General features: G+C 45.0%; 1 protein-coding gene across 1 annotated transcript in view; it reads left to right on the top strand.

The window, feature by feature from the left end:
- HS3ST4 (heparan sulfate-glucosamine 3-sulfotransferase 4) overlaps positions 1–9,123 on the top strand; it is a gene marked incomplete at both ends in the record, with an annotated part of 341,991 nt that extends 332,868 nt beyond the window's left edge. Inside the window, one exon of the mRNA XM_084251215.1 lies at positions 8,487–9,123. Coding sequence (XP_084107341.1) covers positions 8,487–9,123 — 637 coding nt within the window. The remainder of the gene's footprint in view (positions 1–8,486) is intronic.
- Between the last annotated feature and the right edge of the window lie 4,850 nt (positions 9,124–13,973).

The following is a 13,973-nucleotide window of genomic DNA, read 5'->3' as shown; positions in this document are numbered from 1 at the left end:
GCAGATAACCTCTGTGATAGATTAGTATTTCCCCACCACCCATGAATAGTTGGACACATCCAGAACATCTAAATTCTTTTCTGAGCTCCAGAGAAGGTGCCACATGCCCTGGAGCTCTTAATATGCCTAGTGACCAGCTCTCATACTTAGGGCCTGGTCAGACAGCAAAAGTACCTTCAAACTGGTTAAAACAAAAAGCCAACCTATGAAGCCTTCACTGTCCTCATTTAGAATAGCAAGAGCTACCTCTGAAAAGCTACAAGCCAACGTGCAATAGAGGTGGAAATGACCTGAAAAGAATCTTTCTTTGTTTCCCATATTTGTCTTGTATTATGCCCATAGACACAAAGGCGAAGTCACCTCATATGATAAGTCTGATCCTTTAAAATAAGTTCTATCCAGGCTTCCCCTGGTGGCGCAGCAGTTGAGCACTGGACTGCGAAGCTGCCCACAGCCTCTGCAGCGCCAGTTCGATCCCCAGCCGCCAGCAAGGGTCCCACATGGCGCGCAGACCTCTCCTGCCATGCCCGCTGCTCCCCTCAGCAGTGTACTTCATCAGTCTGCCTGTTCTGTTCTCTGCTCTGACTCTGGTGAATCCTCTCACCCTCCTGCGCTTCTGACTGTACCCAGTGCTTGTATGTATAAATAAATAAATCTTAAAAAAAAAAAAGTTCTATCCCAGTGAGGTGAAACTTGAGGATTCTCAGAAGAGAGTAATGGATATCATTTTCTGAATAATTCTCACATTTTCTGAATAATTCTCTGAATAATTCTCATTTTCTGAAAAATTCTTATCTCATTCTTATCATGTCCCAGACAGTAAAGGCAGCTTATACATTTACTCAATTTTTAAAACAACCTTCTGAGATAAGTATCATCATCATCATCCCCCTCCCATTTTACAGATAAGGAGATCTAGGCACAGAATAAATGACTTGTTAAAATTAATTTGTTGGTCATTTACATTTCTATATAACTTTTGGGGTATATTTTCATACCCCTCTGTGCACATGCTTCACTTACCCTCCACCAAAACCCCTGTGCCAAAATCCCAACCATAATAAGTCCCATTCAGATTTAAGCCCAGGTAGTTTGGTTAGACAAATGACTCTCAACTGGTTTGATTTTGACCCCCAAAGGACATTAGGCAATGGATATTTGTAGCTGTCATTGTTGGAGGGGGTTGCTACTGAATCTAGGGGGTAGAGACCAGGATACTACTCTACACTGTGCAATGCACAGGGCAGCCTCACAGCAAATAATGATGCATTCCAAAATGTTGACAATGTGAGATTGAGAAACTCTGAGCTAGTCCTAGATCTTTGAAGCACAAAGGTTTCTAAATCAATGGACTTATCCAGGGTGCTCGAACAGATCAGTTTCTTTTTTCAGCCCATAAAATAGAGAAACTGATTACCTCCTCTGGAGATGAAAATTAACGTTGGGAATAAAGGACTGGCTGGCTACCTATCTTGGAGATTGGGATGTGTGGTGGCAGGGTCAGGGAGTGATGAAGTCCCTGTGTTTTCTTGCAGGTGAATCTCCAGAGGCAAAAACAAACAGGATCATTTCTCAATATGTCACCATAATCCATACATTTTAACCATACCTGTTCCCTTTGGGTCCTCTAACTGCTGTTCCAAGACCTTCAAGCTTAGCAAATGACCCTACTTGTCAGTGCATCTGAGACCCAGAAGATACAATTTTGTTTGAGAAGATACCTCTGTCCACAATGGAGATGTCCCACTTGAACCTCAGGCCTCTTTACAAAATGGGATCATGTTCTGGCCTTTCTTTCAAAGAACCTACAGCCATTGACAGGCAGGTACCATAAGGGCCTGCTTTATCATCACTGTGCCTGACACCTGGTGACAGAAAGCACCCACAAATTCCTAATGGAATTAATGAGGGGATTCACATTAAGCTTTTATTGTATAGGTTCAGAGAGGGAAAGTCTCTGTCCTAAATCCAGTCAGCCAGTTATTGGCTCATCTGAGTCAGTCATTTAGTAACTCAGGATCCCTTCTTTCTCAGCTTCGATTTGGTTGGTAGTCAGAGGGCTTGCCAACTTTCTTGAGTCTTTATGTAAGAAATTGGTCTTGATTTTCTTGCCTTCAGGGATTCCCAGATTCATGAATTTGGGCTTGAAAGGCACAGGGAACTTTCCAGCAGACCTGGTTGGGACAAGGTCCTGACCTTGTGCCCTGGAGAGGACACTGTCTCTCTGGCCTCAGTTTCCACATCTCTGTGATGTGCTCAGTGAATCATCTGGCTCTTGTGAGGTTTAACCAGAACAATGTAAAATTGCCTTGCTTGGGGCTTGAAAGTAGCAGGCGCTCCCTTGAATTTCTAAGTGAGTTTCTTTCCTCACTGCAGAGGGTCAGGCCCTGCCTCATGTCCTTGCTCTAACCACCATTCTCTTAGGTGACAGTTCATCAGGAGGGCTCAGAACTTATTACTAATTTATGCGCCATTTGTTCCACTGGATAATGCATTTGGGAAAATGTAAGGTACCCATGTACCTCTAATTCAGGCAAGCCAAAGGCAAGTGGTGCCGATGACCCTTCCAGAGAGCATGGGCACTTTCTATCTAATGCGGGTGATTGCTTTCTCCCTCGGCATCCATGATGGTATTCATTTGCTTCAATTGAGGAGACCCTGGAGAGAGATATCACAAATTGAACGATGTAGCTTGATCTGGCAAAAATTTCTAGGGATTCTGACCTGGGTTTCTGTAACTCCCAGTGGTGAGTTAGTGACAACCCACCTTAACAACACATGCAATCAGTCTCCTTTAAGATTCAGCTTTGCTGCCTACCGGTAGAGTGACCTTGGGCCGGTCACGTAGCCATGCAGAGTCTTTGTAGTTTGGGAAGGCATTGGCCCCCAGTCACTAAGAGCTCGGGCTATGAGGCAAGATGCGTCTGAGATTGAATTTCAGCCCCATTTCTTGGGGCAGTGACTTGGGCAAACTAATCAATTCTAGGACCTCTAAAATTCCATGATCTCTAAAATGGGGATAATAGTTGTACCTTCTTAATAGAGTAGTTTTAAGAATTACCAGCTAATGTATAAGCACTTACATATACCTTATATATGGGAGGTGCTCTCTTAGATATGAATTCATTTAATTTTCATAAAATCCCCATGAAATGGGTATTATTAGATTAGTATGATGCCAGGTTAGTATTTTCCAGATGACACTGAGCCACTAATTCTTTGGGTTCAATAATATGCCCGGGCTCACAGAGGTAACATGAGGACCCAAACTCCTTAAGTCTGGAGTCTATGCTCCTCAGCACTAGGTGGGAGCTTGGTGTCTGAAGGCTTAGTGTTCTGGTGTCCGAACCTAAACTCTGGACCGCCAAACAGCCCCAAGAGAGCACCCAGTAAATGCTGTGTGATAACTGTACTTACCATAACTATTGGCATTAACTGTTACTATTGGTTTCCTCGGAGGCCCTGATGCTGATCTGCATTCAGCTGGGGCTCCTGCTCAGCACAGCACCCCTCTTGGGACGGGGTGGGGCCGGGGGGACAGCTAGCCCGATGGTGTCTCGTAAACATTTGGGGCTGTGAGAGCAACTGTGCACTCGCGCAGATTCTGGCTTCGGGGCTGTGTGTTGACACTAAAGTCGCGGCTGCTCTGAGCACCCGGGATACTGTTAACAAGCTGTTCCAAGCCCAGATGCGGTGTTTTCTCACCATATGGTCCACACTGAAGTGTGTGGTCCTTCACACGGGTGGCATGGAGCTCAGAGACCTGAACCCCCTGCTTGGGGAGCCCACTCAGGAGCCACATCCTCCCAACTGCCCCAGCTTCCAGGGACCACGCATTTACATGCTCACCCAGTCACGGTGGACAGCGATCACGTGGCAAGAACTGCACTGGGCCCTGGGGACACAAAGAAGAAGAAAACATTGCCGGTGGCTTTGAGGAACTGAGGCTAGCTATGAAGGAAGCCGCAGGAACAGATCACACTGATGTCGTTCTGAGCTCTGTAAAAAAAAAAACCCGTAGTTATCAAGGACTCTGGGAAGTCAAAGGAGTCAGTGAAAATAGTTGTTACAGAATTAAAATAATTTTGCACAATCAATATCTAGACACATTTCCTATTCGGGAGGACTTCCCAGATAGGCAAAGGGCAGCTCCCATCTTCTGTAGGCCGAGGTCAAGAGAGCCAGCCATCCTGTGCCCCACTGCCTGGCCGTCAACTGGGAACACCTGACATAAATGCCCACCTCCAACTCTGGTCTCCCAGGGGTTCCAGACTCGCGGCAACACAGTTGCTGGGCACCTTCCACTGAGGTGTGTAACGGAGGGCTCAGGTGACACGTCTAGTCAGACTTGTGACTTCCCCCAAACTTGCTTCTTTCCAGTGTTCTCATCTATTGAACCATGAGCTCAAGTCAGCAGTCTTGGGAACAGCTCTGACGCCTCTCTCTCTCCTGCACATGCATCCCACTTATGAAGGGCCAATGACCCTACTTTTAAAATGCACCCCGGTGCTGACCACCTCTTACCACGCTGCTCTCTGCACCAACCTCCGTGCCCCCACCATCCCTAACCTGCTCTCCTGAAATGATCGCATGGCAGTTACCTTCCTTCTGTGCTCATCATACTCCTGTCTGTTCTCAGCAAAAAGGTCAAAGAAAATATCTTAAAATGTAAGTCACATCATAGTCTCCAGTTCTGTATTCTTCCGTGGCTTCTCATCACATCTAAATACAATCCAGGGTCTTTCCCTGGCCTGCGGGCCTTCCTGGTTTGCCCACTGCCCTGACCTTATTTTCTCTCTTAACCTTTCTCACCCCCTCCAGCATGACCGGTCTCCTCTCTATTCCTCAAGCACCCAGATGTGAAAATGTGGTGATGTGGAAATGTCAGACCTGGTGGAGAAGAACTTACTTAAAATCAGGAAAGAGAAGGGAAATTGGGGTTGAGAAGTTCCTAACAGTGCAGAGGGAGATAAGATCCAAACCCCAGTCGGGGAGAGGTTGTTTCTCCGCAAGAGGAGAGCTGCCTCATCTAGTTTTATGGGAATGGGACAGCAAGGTATAGAAATGGCTGCCAGATTGAGGATTCAGGTGAGGAGCCTGGAGAGGGGATAAAGGGTGAGGAAAGGTGGATTAGGGCAGCAAAAACAATCACTGCAAAAACCTAGCCTTGCAAGAAGAGGTTAAGGGCTGGTCACGCATCCATTCACTCAGGACGTATTGCCAGGAACTGGTGCTCAGCACTGGCACTGATAGTGACTTACTCTCGCTTGCCCTTAAGCCTAGAAACCAAAGACGCAGGTTCTCAGTGAGACCTTGAGAGCCATTGTTAGGTTCTGAGCCATGTTCCTTCTCTATAGAACTGGAATAATAAGTCCCACTCTGTTGATGACAGTGGTCATCTATGTGTTGTATGAAGAACTCTGCATTTATGAGATGTGGTAGCTGGACGGTACACTCTGGAGGAAGGGGCTCTGTCCTGTTCACTGTTACATTGCCATTATGGACGGGAACCTTTATGCAAATAAAGTGATTCAAGTAAATTAATATAACTGAGTCGGCATCAGTTTTAGGGAGAGGGACCTGCTACCTGCTATAGGATTGAGGAGCTATTGGGTATCCTATTAATGGCAAAAATAATCCGATGCCACCACAAATGTTTGGTGGTGCAGTGAGATGGTCTTGACACATGTACCCCAAAGGGCAGGCGCTCTCCTCTTACACGCCTAATTCATCCACAACATAATGATCAAAGTCATTTAGGATCTACTATTCCCCACTTTTCCAGTCCTTTCCTGTCCTCCCCTTTTATACCAAGCACTGACCTAGCCACACTCACTCCTCTATACACACTGCCTTAGAGGTGGGAAGTTGTTTCATCCCAGATACTTCAGATAAAAGACTCCAGATCCACAACGATCTTGACAGACTGTAGCAATTAGCTGAAGTGAAGGAGATGAATTTGAACAGGACTCAATGTTAAGACAAGCACTGAAGTCTGAGAAGTGGATAGCAGAGAACAGATGAGAAGGAAAATCTGGCTGCTGCTTCCATGCTCAAGAAACATGCAACCAAGTAAGCAAGAAAAATACATCCAAGGGACAAAGGCCTGGAAAGGGCCATGGGAAAATATCTTCAGGTATTTTTTTGCAGCCACACCTATTTAAAATCTTCATCCTATGATAGGAGCTCCACAATAAATAAAATTTTCTCCAATTGAAATGAAAGTGGGACATCAACATGTTCCTTAAACTCAGGCTGAACTAATCCTAGCTGCCTGGTGATTCGCCAGCCTCCAGATCAGAATGTGCAGTTGATATTACCTTAAATCAGAATATGCTTTTTTTCCCCTAGATCAGTCCCATGTTTGGTCAAATGTAAATATTCTCCTTGCTCTTTTCTTCGGCTAGCTGTGCCTATTTTTGTGTGCCTGGCCTAAGTTAAAAAAAAAAAAATTCTGGCATTAATTGGGCACTACCCTCAGTGATTTACCTGTGTTTTCACATTTAGTCTTTATTATAATCCTCTAATGGAGATGTTTTTATTAATCTATCTTTTAGATAAGAAAATCAAGATTTCAAGTGGGTTAAGAAACTTCTTCAAGGTGACATGGGTAGTCAGAACTCTTAAATGGGGCACATCTGATTCCCACACACTGTCCCTTGCAAATGAGACAGTTAAATCTGGGGACAACCAAACAGGCACACAACATGTAGGCATTTGAGATACTTTGGCAAATATATTGGTGCAAAGCAGATCCAGTTCCTTACAGCAGGGACTGTTGCTCTGCTGCAGGCTGTCTGCCCTCCTGAAGCTCCCACAACCAGTTCTCTGAATTTCTCTTTAGGAAAATTCCTCCTGCCTAATAAAAGTGCTTGCCGAGAAAGCTCAAAACCCAGTAGCAATTAATTATTGACAAAGCATGTGAATTAGAGATAAAAGAAAAGTCATTCTTGCTCCGCACACTCGATAGTAAATAAATTTAATTATGGTAAGGGAAGCTGAGGGATCTTCGTCTGTATTAAGTTTTATTAGCTGGGACATTTAAAAGCATGTCATCATAACAAAGAGTTCTTGTGTATTCCTAAATGTACCACTTTGGTGCAAGGCTCAGAAGTGAATAGACTTAATGGAGCACATGGTGGCAGATGGTCTGCTGTACCGACAGGTATTGAACAGGTTTATCGTCAATTAACTTTGGTCTGCATCTGCCTATAACAAATTGGCTGTACAGTATAATCCTCTGCCTCCTTTTAGCAATGATTGCCCTTGGCCATTGGGATTAGTGGACGGATAGCCTCAAACTCTTTTAATATCTTGAAGCTCCCAAATAAGACAAGGCAGCTCTGAAAGTGAACAGGGATGGAGAGGTGGGTTTGAAGAAGCAACTTTGACAAAGAAACTGAGTGACATGGGCCATGGTGTGGGATATATAACAGTCTCATGGGGCAATCTTGGGAACAAAGAAAGAAGAAACCCCATATATGAAATAGAACTATGCTGGATGCTTTCACACCAGATGTCATTTTATTCTCAATTTTGATCTCGAGACAAGTTTTAGGATTTAACACATGAGGATTATGAGGCTCAGGATATGATTCTACTTTCTGAGCCCACAGAGCCTGTTTGATTGCCCAGGTCCATGCCTGTCTCCAGGCTTCACTTTCTTCATTTGCCTGTGATGCCTTTGAACTAAGTCAGGGCCCAACGAGCTTTTTCTAAAAGGGTCAGATAGTGTGTTTGACTTCGTGGGTCAGATGGTTTTGGTTGCAACTACTCCACTCTGCAGTGATATGAAAGCAACCATAGACAATACATAAAGGAATGAGTGTGGCTATGTTCCAGGGAAAGTTTATTTATAAGCATTGAAATTTGGATTTCATATCATTTTCATGCATCACAAAACACTAGTATTACTCTTTAGGGTTTTTTTCCCCCAACTGTTTAAATCATTCCTAGTTGTAGGTCATACAAAAACAGGAGGCAGGTAGTAGTTTGCCAAGCACTGGGCAAATCTTTGAGGTGTTACTGAGCTCAAACATATTTTGAAAACCACTGCAATAATAATAATAACCTTGATTTGTTAAGCTCTTACACATGCATGATTCTATGCTAAATGCTTTACAAGTATTATCTCCCTTAATCCTTATACTACCGTGTGAAGTGTGTCTTCTCATTACCTCCATTACAGAGATTATAAAACTAATGCATAGAAAAATTAAGAGTAGATCTAGGTTAAACATAACTGGAAGCATAGATCAGCAACCTAAACTAAGTCGTATAAGGCTCCCAAGAATGAATGCTTATGCCTTGTGCTGCCTTTTTCTAATAATGCTATCAGCATAACTCTCCTGGGTTCAAAAGAATGTCTAAGTGTTTATCAATGAATAGCTCCCCACTCAGCTATCTAAGTCACACATTTTATGCAAACAGTTAAAATATTTCCAGGTAGGAATAACCACTCTCTTTCCTTTTGCTCACTCTTCCAGAAATGTGATGCCTAAGACTTTGGATGGACAGATAACCATGGAGAAGACACCCAGTTACTTTGTGACCAATGAGGCCCCCAGGCGCATCCACTCCATGGCCAAGGACATCAAACTGATCGTAGTGGTGAGGAACCCTGTGACCAGGGCCATCTCTGATTACACACAGACTCTGTCAAAGAAACCTGAGATCCCCACCTTTGAGGTGCTGGCCTTCAAAAACCGGACCCTCGGGCTTATTGATGCCTCCTGGAGTGCCATTCGAATAGGGATCTACGCACTGCACCTGGAAAACTGGCTCCAGTACTTCCCTCTCTCTCAGATCCTCTTTGTCAGTGGCGAGCGACTCATTGTGGACCCTGCAGGGGAGATGGCCAAAGTACAGGATTTTCTAGGCCTGAAGCGTGTGGTGACTGAGAAGCATTTCTATTTCAACAAAACCAAGGGATTCCCTTGCCTCAAGAAACCAGAAGACAGCAGTGCCCCCAGGTGCTTAGGCAAGAGCAAAGGTCGGACTCATCCTCGCATCGACCCGGATGTGATCCACAGACTGAGGAAGTTCTACAAACCCTTCAATATGATGTTTTACCAAATGACTGGCCAAGATTTCCAGTGGGAACAGGAAGAGGGTGACAAATGAGGCTAGAGATGTGAAGGAGAGGTCAGGGGATAGCTAAGGAGGCTCCTTACCTGAGCCCTGATGCCCCCAGGGTTTGCAGCCTCCGCTTGCTGGAGGGCCAGGTAGATCTCTCCCTTTGACCAGTCAGGCTTGCTTCCAGGGCTGTGGGCTTCAGCAAAGGAGTGGATCCCTTGTGGAGGAACCAGGCCTGCCTGTGCAGCAGCAGCTGGTTGACCAGATGGCCATTCACAAGCCACTACTAATCCCCGTCTTCTGCTAGTTCATAGAGTCTGAAGACAGGATAAATAGTGGTCAGTGTCAGAGAAAGCACCACGAATGTTTGTTTAAGGGATACAAAGAAGGGAAAGTCTACTTTCTGGGGGCTCTGGCTTTGCTTTGGAAAGCACATGTTTGAGCCCAGTGTCTGGCACTGGCTCTTGCTAAATTAGCCTCAGATTTGGCATCTTTCCAGAATGCTAATTGTGGCTGAGTGCTTCAGGACTCCTAGGGGGGTAGGTCCTCCCTCTAAGGTGTCTCTAGCCTTCTCCGACAAGGTCTCATCCCACAATTCTTTGCCTTCCTCCCTCCTCATCCTAGGAAGGCAGAGGCATGCACGTTTCTCATCCCCCCACAAAAAGACAAAACATTTGCACCCCTGGAAGCCTTTTGCTAAGAGCCCCCTACAGTCTCTGGTGGGTTGGATCTCTCTCTTCATGAGTATCGTGGGTTGTGGAGGAGCTTGACCCCAAAGGGCTGCTCTAAGCGGTGTGGCTGCAGCCCAGTTCAGAGTCCTGAGGTTGGCGAAGACGAATGCCCGGCCTGGAAAGAAAGCCAGTCTTCTTGGTGGGAGGTCTCCATCCCTGAAGACCATCTCGCTAGGTGGTGCCGTTATTCTGAGTCATGCTTTGGGGGTAATCTTGGCCCCATCGGGTCCCCAGAGGGACACAGACCAGATTTTTGGCATGCCTTTTGTTCAGAATAACCCTTAGCAATGAAACCAACAAGGAATGAGTCACCCTTCTCTTTGCCCCAGCATCTTTTGCTCACAGTCATCTCATGCTCCACTTGCTCTCTTCAGAGGTGCACGCCTTGGGACAGTGACAAAAGGACTGACTCCAGTTGTCAGATCCAGTTTACGGGGTGGGGGAGGGAAGGGCCGTCTGCAGACACCCCCATCAAGGGCTGCTGAATAAAGTGTCCCTTCCCATTAGTTTGATTGGATTAAAATGCAGCATTTGACATAAAGCACTTGTTCACAGATCTCCCAAACCAGGACCTGTTATAGTAAAATTGGAAATATGTATGAGTGGGGGGAGTTAAATCTGTTCAGCTGTTATTAAACTGTCATTTCACCCGCTAAATGAAAACTGTGTTGTTATAAAGCTTAATGCAACCTGATTAATGGGTTTTGATGGCATGTTTGTGTTGGTCACCTCCGTCCCCATCCTACCCTTGAATGTTGGGAATCTCCCTTCCCTGGGATTAGAGACTCTTCCTCTGTCTGCCAGGCAGGATGACTCTTGAAAAGGCACAGAGGAAATGGCTCCTGTGAAGGATGTACCTTTCTCCACCCTCACTGATCATGGCAAGGAATGGGCTGATGTGCCAGACTCAGAAACCACCTGAAAAAGAATTGTTTTTCCAACTTATGGCACCGTGTGTATCTTCCCGACCCAGGTAAAGGAAGCTACAGCTATTCCAGGCACACATACACACACCCTTATTGGAGATGTATGCCTGTTCAGAAGAGTATTCTGTGAACTAGATGATTTGGAACTTTATGGTCCCAAAGGGTTGGGTCTAGTTGCATACCAGAATCAGTTGTGGAGCCTTTTTATGCTACAACTTCCCGGGCTCCAGTTTAGATTTCCTGGTGAATGAGAATCTCTAGACTGGCCCTCTGGCATCCGTCCTTGCAAAGGTATTGTTATGGAAGAACAAGTGAAGCAAAGTCTTACCCGCATATTTCTTGCCCTCTTTTCTGCCCTCTTTTTATGTCTTCATGGAGATTGTTTCCAAGAGAAGTAGCTCCAGGGTTTTATGGCTTCCTTAGAGGAACACAGTCTCTCTGTTCAGGTCTGGAAGTTCTAGGGAAGAAGGTAAGTTGTGATCTTGCAACTTAGGCAGTCAAAGGAATATCTGGTCATGAGGAAGCTTTAAAGATGTTTTTCTACTGGCTAAGAATGATCATTGCTCTTACAGCCCCTCCTCTGTTCTATCCTGGGTGGACACAGAATGACGCAATCCCTTAATCACACCTGCTCTCCATTTTCCTGCTCCCTACCTATCCAACTGTCCCAATAAACCCAGGACAGCAAGACCTTAAGTGCTGCTTAAAAGGAAATCTACAAAGTGTGTGTCCTCATGTAAATGTGACAAGCAAACCAATTTTTTAATGTAGTTAACTGATGGTTAGTAACTCATTCTCATCTGGGAAATAAGAGTGGGGAAACCTCCCTTTAAAGTATGTATACACTCTTAAATCTAAAACAGTGGGCTAAATTCTCTGGAGAAATAAAACAGAGGTCTGAGCTTGACATCTTGAGAATTTTGACTTTAAGGGTCTGTTTGGTGATATGGTTGAAAGCTCCTGGTTCTGAAAAGAAATGCAAACTTGATGTGTTGAAGTTCTATTTTCCGCAGCGCCTACTCTAGCTTGACCCCTGTGACTCTGGGAGTGAACGACTAAGCTATGACCTCTTCTCCAGCATAGAACCTTGACAAAGGAATCATTTTCTAGCCAGACAAGCTAAGTCAACCTGCTAAATTAGAGTCGGGTTAATAATACTTCTGACCTATTTAAAAGTGCGCATTGCAACTCACAGGAGATTGAATTTTGTATTTGATTTCAATTAGCAAAGCATAAATTATATTTAATTTTCTATTCCCCTCCCTTCTCTCAAATGGATGATTCACAGCTCTGGAAAGCCTGCTGTGTGTGGTTCAGAGAGGAGAAAAGGAAAATTCATCCTTCCAAAGAGTGGGCCTGTTATTGCTTCTATACTCATCTGCTCTGTCCAGTGTCATTCTGTCCCCAAGCAGACACTGCAGACCTACAACAATAACAAGGACCTGTAGCAGCACCATCCTTCTGCTCACGTGAAAACCAGGAATGTAAGGATGTGGCCATTCAATAAGAATTCCCTGTAACCTTCTGGAGCTTCTCTGATCAAATGTTTTTGGAATTTGAATTTCGTATACTTATCTTTTGAATTTCATATCCTTTTTAAAAATGATATTTATTGAGCTGACCTAGGTTTATAACTTTACATAGTTTACTGATATAGGTTCACATCCCTATAGATGTATGTTATCACACCGTGCCCACCACCAAAGCCACAATAACCCTCACCTCTCAGATCAAACAACCCAGTGGTTTCCTGGTACCAGGATCCTAATCTGAGCCTCACATCTTCAAAACCTCAATTCCTTGGTTCTTCCAGTTTCATGTCTTTGCTATTCCTTCCTACCTTCAACCTCCTGATTCCCCAAAGGAAACTTTTGCCTCCCTAGACAGGTAGTTGGGTTCTATCCCTTCCTCTCTCTGTGTCATGGGCAAGTAGCATTACTCAGTAGATTTCCTGTCTTTACAATGAATATGTTTAATCCCTTTTCACCTACCACCCAGAGTTTCTGCGATGACCAAAAGTAATAAACGTGGAGCCATCTGAAAAAAAGTGCTGCCATCACACAATGGACAGGGATGATGATAATAACGATATCGATGATGGCAGCGATAATAGGTGATGGTGATCATGAAGAAGAAGTAGAAGGAAGATGAAGAGGGGACAGGAGGACTTCCTGATACCTCCTTCCAGAACAATATGCCTTTCTATGTCTTCGAAGATATATCTTTGCTCAGTCTGAACAGTTATGAGGATGCTAAGGAAAAAGGAACCAACACTCATGTCACTCAAAGCTAAGGTCAAAGATAAGTCCTCTCTAAGTAGCAGGGAACTGACTGGATTTCAGGCATACAAATGCAAAGCCTCCTTCTGCAGGTCAGGACCCCTGCCCCCGCCCCATGCACAGACAGATCTCCTCACTCTGACCTTTTTTTTTTTTTAAGATTTATTCATTTATGAATACAAGGGCTGGTGCACAGGCCAGAGATGTGGGGGGTGAGAGAGTTCACCAGAGACAGAGTGGGGAACAGAACAGGCAGACTGACTGAAGTACACTGCTGAGAGGAGCAGCAGGCGAGTCAGGAGAGGTCTGCCCCGCCATGTGGTTTGCTCCCTGGCAGGCCAGGGATCGAACTCGTGTTGCAGAGGCTGCAGATCTCTTCATAGTGCGGTGCTTAACCCATTGCGCCACCAGGGAGGCCCTCCCCACTCTGACCTTTTGCCTCCACCCTCAAGATTCTTTTACACACAATAAGCAGCTCATTCATGCAGGACCAAACAAATCTTCCTGAGATGGAAGTGGGGGTCAGTTTTCAAGCACCTAGGATATGAATTCTGTGCATGGAAGTCTGATAGCTAAAAGTTTGCATGGAGGACAGAAAAGGATGAGAACCAGAGCTGGTGCTTCAGAGCAAATCTGACACATTTCTGGAAATAAAGTGGAGTTGGGAGATCTCCTTAGATAATTTGAGTAACAAATTGGGGGTGGGGAAGCGATATGTCCGTATGATTTCTAGGTTCTCAAGGGGGTGAGGATGTGTCTTTTCACAGAGGAGATACATGAAACCACTTTTATATATTGGGAAGTACATGACACAGTAATGAGACTATGTCATCTGTCATCACGGCAAGAAATAAGGGCCAAGGAAGTACGAGAAATGTGTTTCCACTATCGGAAGATGGACGAGAATCCCTAGAGTCCTTGGACACGGGAAAGCAGTGCTGCTCTCCCATCAGTCACGGTTC

The sequence above is a fragment of the Talpa europaea genome (genome assembly GCF_964194135.1).
Source record: "Talpa europaea genome assembly, chromosome: 12".
NCBI lineage: Eukaryota > Metazoa > Chordata > Mammalia > Eulipotyphla > Talpidae > Talpa > Talpa europaea.
The sequence above is the reverse complement of the archived record's forward strand: the minus strand, read 5'-3'. Positions and strand labels throughout refer to the sequence as shown.